Genomic DNA, 7,727 nt, shown 5'->3' on the forward strand with positions numbered 1-7,727 from the left:
AAAAATCTTCCGGATGAGCGATTTTATTTTGTATACTCGCATAGCGCTACTTCAATGTCCTAATAATTGGATTCTACTTGTCCAAACCTCTAAAGCATTTCAGTGCAGTTTTAAAACGCGTGAAAAAACTATCTCAGATCTTCACTGAGCGAAAACAAACTGAATGCTCTTGCGTTGCTGACTATAGAGTCAGATTTGTTTCTATCTATCGATTGTGAAGATATTATCCGCGAATTCGCAGCTGAAAAATCAAGACGTAAAGAACTGTGAAAAAAGAAGTGTTTGAAAGAGGGTTTTTGTTGAATACCTTATCCATGCTGATGTCGAATTTGTTAATTCCGTTATGTATTTCATTATTAACGAACTATATTGTAATAAAGCACTGACAATAACAATCATATTTGATATATATATATATATTTTTTTTTTCGTGAAAAAAGGGCGGCAAGTTATGAATTGCCTAGGGGCGGCAAATATTTAAATCCGCCACTGACCGTACCTATGCTGGAAAAAATTAATACCCTGCAGAAAGTCCGCGGATCTGTGTATTCAGTACTGCGACTACTAGTTACCGGTTAGCCACAGCAAAGCTTCAGTTTCCGAAAAATATCTCGGATTTAGATGATAAAAGATATACTAAGTAGACTGGTTTAAAAGGATCCCATTTTCTTTCCAAACTGTAAAATCGTCTAATCTCAAATACATACATAGCTCCATCTTTTTGTTTTTTCTATATGCCACTTTTCCTGCTGGGTATTGTTTTTGTACGTAATATATATATGGAAATAAATTTACTGTGAGATATGAATGTACATAAGTGCTGTGTATTGCGGGTTTGCCTCTTCATCATCTGTGGTATCCTGCACCACTTGCCTTCCATGGCCTGTTCGCGGTAGCACTTTGCCGGTGCCAATTTCGCGCTGCAGTCCAAAAAAGCACTCGATGGAGAATGCAAATGGAAAAGTACTTAAACGCAAACCAAATATTAATCTTGGCTGTGTAGTGTAGTAGGTAGAGTTGGCAAATTTATGTCTACAAATGTCTCACATTGTTTGGCCATAACGCGACGCTAATTTTGCCTGTCAAAAGATTGTCTCAGCGTCTGCCAATATAGTTTCGAGTTTTTATAAGATGGTGTTTTGAAATGTCGCTGTGGGGAATTACTTGTTTTGAGAGCGTAATTGAAACGAATGGCATTGTAAGGGCAGTACTTCTCGAAGAAATGATCGGATTTTATATAGTCAGATATTAAAATTACTTACTTATTTTATCGGAAATCTTCAATGTTGGTTAATTTTAAAGGACAATTTTCGTTTTCTCATTGATCTGCGTGGTCCATATGGCTTGTCGTTTCTGCCTCCCTTTTCTTTCGCGCATAACGACAAGATGGATGCTTCTATTATTTGATCTAGCCGTTTGCAAGGCTCATCAGTTTTACTATATAAGACATCCATCAGAATCATCACAGGTATTCCCGCTCTACACTCACAACAAGGTGCTTATAATAAGTAGGTTGTAGTGTCTGGGATGTCATTATCCTGATCCTCCGACCGGTATCCTTAATATTGTTTCCCAAATTTATATTACGAATACCCAAATATACTTAGATATTATTCTGAGGTAATGTCTACCTTAGCATAAGTCTTTTCGTCTAAAAAAAAAACAATATTTTTTAGTGTTCCCATTCTAATTAAAACCTGATAACGGGGCAGGGTCTAAGGACTTTTGTTGGCCCTTCTGAAGAGTCGAACTCTAGGCCTTGTAGGCTGGCGGAAAATAATTCCAAAACATATCATATGGTCGTCATTTGTTAAAACTTTACTCCTACACGGATTGCTTCACGGTGATTTCAAAAATGAAATCGGTGTCTTTGTACCGGCTACCAATTTCGAAAAACCCGGGTTTTAGGACCGGTTGTCATGTTTGTTATTTCGAAAATGAAATCGGTTGTTCTGTACCGATTACTAACTTCGGAAAAGCCGAAATTATAGTGCAGGTTAGCAGCTTCATAAAAAGCTGAGTAGTTCCACCAATTTCTTTTAATATAGTTATTTAAAAAATTTTATTGGTTTTTTTACCGGTTATTAAGTTCGAAAAATCCTAAATTTTAGAACCGGTTACTAGTTTCGTAAAAATCGGAGTGTTGCCATCAATTTCTTTTACTATGGTAATTTCAAAATTAAAGTCGCTTTTTTGTACCGTTTACAAATTTCGACAAATTCGAATTTTTAGTACGGGTTATCGATTTCGTAAAAAGCGGAGTGGTCCCGCCGTTTTTTAAATGTATAAAGCACAAAAATGAATTTAACAATTTATTAAACAAATATTTTTAAGCAATAAGAATTAAGTTTAATAATTAAAAATTGGTTATTCGCAAAGTATCAAATATTTGTTTCCTAAATAAGGAAGTTTCTAAAAAGTTTCAATACTTTTACACATAATTAAAGAATATACTAAAATGGATATATATAAATTGTGTTCGTATCCAAATGTCTTCTTTTGGCGGTTATTGTCTGACTGGAATTTGAGAATCATGCTTGGATACATGTGTTCTCTTTCTTCATCTATTTCTTGACTATTGTGACTTATTGGTTCGAATTCATCAACTAACAAATCTCCAGCCCTATTTAAGTCCTCTGATGTGTCTAAAGAGATTTCGATGATAGCCAAATTGGAACAAGCATTGCCACGGCAGCTTCCTCTTACTCCGCAGAATGATTCGAAGGCTTCCATTACTTCATAGGCGACTAGCATCCCGAGCAGAAATCTCGCCAATATATTTTCCTTGTTGATACCACGTCCAGTTGATTTTTTCATTCTACGCATAAGAGTCTGCCCGACAGTGATATCAGTCCAGAGACCAGCCCATTTCTTATCTGACCTACGTATGCTGAAATAGTCTTGTGTTGTAAATTTCTCATACTCATCGGGATCCATACTTAGTTCGAGGTAGCAGGTTCATTTCTAGATCTGGCTAGACTTGGCATATAGCAAGGGACCAGCAGCATTTGTTGCACCACGGCACCACAATGGCCGCATACGAAAAATATCGAAGTCTCGCTTATAAAGATTACACTTCAGCTGGAAACTCACTTAACATTAGCTTTCGTATAGTTGAAATGACCATAATAAAAGAAATTACCGTGATCACTCCGCTTTTTTTTCATAATTGTAAACCGGTACAAAAAAACCTATTTCATTTTTGAAATCACTGTGAGGTGATCCTTGTAGGTGTTAAGTTTCAACAAACTACGACAATAAACTACATTTGTGCGGTAATTGATTCATTTTAAAAATATTTCCTGGCAAATTCAAAAATAGTTTTCTGAACATCATGGTACCATTTGTATCTTGTGTGGAATTTTTTCCAAGTACACTTCCATATAGTGGCTCTATTGACTGTACATATGTATGTACTAGTATTTAAAAAACTTTTACAGCTATCTAATGAAAACTGAATGTTATTTTAATTAGTTTCGAATTTCTTTTTATCTCGCCCACAGATTTAATACCTTTTAGCTGAATTTAATTAAAAATAAAATACGGAGCTACTCTCTCTCACATACCTACTACTCATACGTTTACTCGTGCAACAACGAAAATACGACTATCTCAAAAGCAACAAAGTCGCTTTGAAGAACTATTTATAGTTATTAAAGAAAATCAAAAACAAAAACAAAAACCACAAAATGGTGCTGGTATTGAATGGCGTTTTGCAGGACGATTGTCCTATGGATACAAACAGTCTATTCCTGCAACACCCCGTATACAGAGATTATGCCCAACAACTACTCTCCATACCGACAAAATCCGTTGGTCCCGTGGGACTACTCTATGTGGGCCAACGTGAAATGGCCGCTGCTGCGCCGCACGACAAGAACATCAACATTATTGGCGCCGATGATGCCACAACGTGCATCATAGTTATGGTCAGGCATTCAGGTATGTAAAGCGCAACAACAATAAATGCACATTGCACATATAGTATTTATGTACATATGTATGTATATGAATATTGGTCGTGTAAGCTAACTTGTCTTAGACGGCATTTGTTGCCTTTGTTCAAATTGGCTTCGTTTTACCAAAGACGTACGATGATTTTCTTTTCATACTAGCCATTCATGTAACAAAAGTATTTCTTATGTTTATTTGCCGTTGATCCTTAATAAGTATTTTTTACTTACATGCATTTTATGTGTTCTTTGTCGTCGCTGCCGTTGCATAGGTTCAGGCGCTGTAGCTTTGGCCCACTTTGATGGCACCGGTGTGGATGAAGCTGTTTGCACAATGGTCGCACGCGTTCAAGAGTTGGCCTTAGGTTATCCGGAAGGACGTATTGAGTTACAATTAATTGGTGGCTACCGAGATCCGCAAGGATATGGCGAAGACGTTTTCTATAGCATAATGCGTAAGTAAATTGAATTTTTTGTGGCAAGTGTGTTTATACACTCTTAATAATAATAGTATGTAGTGGACATTGCTGTATGAGGAAAATAAAAGGTTTCCACTGGCTTAAGCGGAAAAATACTAATATAAACTTTAAAGCATTGAAACCCAGATAAATATTTAGTAAGTTATCGAAATAAGGAAAATGAAGATATTTTTTTGGCGCATATTTTTTTATCAGTTGGCGGGTGACCCAAGTCAACTCTTTTTCCGTGGAGATTAAGCATTTTTTGTAATTCTTTTAAATAAATTTTTGGAACTACAAATTTAAATAAATATTTGACGCTTACAAGTTTGCTAGTGCTTGGCCGAGGTTCTCCTCGAAAGGCAATGGTTTTAATGAACAGTTTTTTTCATGGCAGAAATACACTCGGAGAGTATAGACAAGAAGGTAATAAAAGATAGTAGGGTAGAATTAGATCGCTGAAATAACTGCCCTGAGTTGGATAAACCCCGAGTCGGGGAAATGGATTATCATCAACTTAAAACAACTTCCTGCGCTATCGCTTACTTCCTATCAAGGTGCCCAGCAATAGAGATGTCATTGTTGAGATTCGACAAATGGTAAATCACCATACTAGGCCGGAATGGAATAATAGTTTAAAGACCTGCAATTCCAGCTCATCCTAAACCGGCCGTGAGAGAGGAGCCTTGTGGAAATACTACTAATTGGATGCATTGGAAAATTCTTCTTTTGATTTATGTGACTGGTCGACAATGTATTATGTATATTAGACTGCATCACTCCCCATACAAAAAAAACTCGGTACAATTTTTCCATTGGAATTATAAAATCTATTATATTTTAAGACGTCCACCAAAATATTTCGCAAAAATATTAAGATTTAAGTGAGCTGGACCGATTTGAAAATACCTTTTTTTCAAAAAGTTCTTTAAGAAACTATTTTTATTCATAGAAAACTTCCTTTTTGGAGGTATTTTCAAATCGGTCCAGCACGCTTAAATCTTAATATTTTTCCGAAATATTTTGGTGGACCTCTTAAAATATAATAAATTTTGTAATCCCGGTGGAAAACCCGCAACTTTTTTTTGGTGATGCAGTCTAATGTATATATATAAGGCTCTAACGATTTTGATTAAAACGGAAAAAAAATTTTTTTTAACTCACATCTCTCGTTAACTGAAAACCCTTTAATACATACACATATGTACATATGTATGTAAGTAAATAATAATTTTCTCCAATATTTCAGAATCATTCCACAAACATCATCTCGAGATCGATCTAACTCAAGCCTGCGTCGGTGAGCTGAATACTATACTGCGCGGCGACATAAACTACCCGATAATTTATGGGGTTGGCGTCAATATAAAAACCGGGGAAATATTCCCAGCAACATTCCCAGACCGAGGACCGGATAGGCAATTGCGTGATGCACGAAATTTTATGGGTGCACAAACGGTTAGTTTTGTTTTTTGTGAAAATTAAATTTTTATTTTTTTTTTCGCAGGCTATTCTATTCACCACAGCCATATTCTTACATATAACTTCTCTCTTTTGCAGGTACTGGACATATACGACTCATCGCTGGGCATGTTACGCATCGGCCCCTTTAACTATGATCCGTTACGTGGCGCTGATTTGTGGCTCTCGCAAACAGATGAATTCTTATTGCAACATTTGTCGACGAGTCCAGATGTCGAGCCGCCGCATTTCACTATGCAGGTAAGAGTGTTGGAAGAGATGCTAAAAAATAATATTTATCGCTTTAATATAAAAAAAATTTCGAACTCTTTAACACCCGCAGATACGCGCCACTATAAAATTCATACAGGATAATCAATTTCCCGCAATTACGGTTTTCCGGGACAATCGACCACGCTACTTTCGGCGCGATGAGACTACGGGCTGTTGGACTTTGGTTAGATATTAATTACAAATACAATACGTGCTCGCATATTTGCGTATTTGCTTAAAGCGAAATACACTTAGTGTTATTATAAGCTGCGTTTTATTTTACATGTTTTTTTTTTTTTTTTGAACTGTTGCTGCATTGACTTTGTATCAGCTCCACTTTTGTACTCATACATATGTAAATTTCAAGTGTTTATTTTTTATGCCTGTTTTCTTTTATGGCTTAACATTTTTTTTTCTTTACTTGTGTGCTTAATCCAGTTAATTTAGTGTAGAATCATGTACCGATTTTTTTCTTTTTGTTGCATGTAGATTCTTATTGGTTTATTTGAATTATATCGTTGGAAAAAGGCAGCTACCGGAGTATATATATGCCCACCCATGCATAAATAAAGATTGTATGTTTTTGAAAATGAGAGCTTATCATATGAAAATCATATATGATCATTATATGAAAATCAAACAAATTTTTCTAAATATGATACTACCGAAATCAATTACGAATGCGTGAATGTGCATAACTGTGTGATTTAGATAAACCTTAACACTTTTCTATGAACTTTAATTTTGCGGGAGAAAAAATGGTAATAAAAGCATATCGCTAGCTCGGATTTAGATTTTGCAAAGTGCGGATTTACTGAAGGTGAGATGATTCACCAAGCTCCCCATCACTCACCACTTTTAGAAGGGGCCTCCATAAAAATTTCTGAGAATCTGGAGGTCAAAACACCTAAACATCTGCTTCTTTAGGCCGAAAACCTAAATTCAATTGGTGTATATGGCCAAAAGAGTGGCAGCGATTTTTATTTCAATTTAATAGAATTAATATGACTTATTCCATATTTAGCTGCAGACAATTTCCGGCCTTGAGGGCCAGATTAGCCTAACTGAGATTTCAAAAAAAAGTTGAGGTGCAGCTTAAAATGCATAACTATATAGAACCGAAACGGTAATAGCCCGAAGCACGCCTTTTTAGTTTTCTTTTACTAAAAGACCGCATTTATTTTTTTTATAGATCTCTCTTTCTCATACTACTAAAAAAAATTGTTTGTTGATACTAGGCTTCTCTGGCCCTCATGGCCTGATAAGGTGTGTCTTAACAAATCTAAACTCAACTAATTTTCGAAAATTCAAACAATATGGCGTTCAAGAATTTAAAAATTTACAAGTCTCAGCTAAATTATGTTGGTAAATATAACAAACTTATTTACTCTACGTACCCATAATTGACAGTTCACATGTACATGGCTACTCATTTGGTTAAAGAGGACTAAGATCAAGTAGTTCTTAGCCCGCAACCATTTACAGCACTCAGGCTTACTCAGGAAGGCTTCAAGGAGCTGCTTCATTGAGCTATTAGGATGTCAGACCACTTTTGGAATTTGGCTTTCCTGCCTTGAAGAAG

At 35.8% G+C, this 7,727-nt stretch overlaps 1 protein-coding gene across 1 annotated transcript; it reads left to right on the forward strand.

The window, feature by feature from the left end:
* The first annotated feature begins 3,508 nt into the window (after positions 1-3,508).
* On the forward strand, positions 3,509-6,873 carry LOC118754366 (protein N-terminal asparagine amidohydrolase-like). Its single transcript, XM_036489240.1, has 5 exons — positions 3,509-3,942; positions 4,226-4,408; positions 5,661-5,869; positions 5,972-6,133; positions 6,216-6,873. The coding sequence occupies exons 1-5, from the start codon at positions 3,690-3,692 to the stop codon at positions 6,339-6,341; spliced, it is 933 nt and encodes a 310-aa protein (XP_036345133.1). The 5' UTR covers positions 3,509-3,689; the 3' UTR covers positions 6,342-6,873.
* Positions 6,874-7,727: the final 854 nt, after the last annotated feature.

Source organism: Rhagoletis pomonella, unplaced genomic scaffold, assembly GCF_013731165.1.
Source record: "Rhagoletis pomonella isolate Grant_MI unplaced genomic scaffold, Rhpom_1.0 Rhpom_scaffold_03779, whole genome shotgun sequence".
Classification (NCBI taxonomy): Eukaryota; Metazoa; Arthropoda; class Insecta; order Diptera; family Tephritidae; genus Rhagoletis; species Rhagoletis pomonella.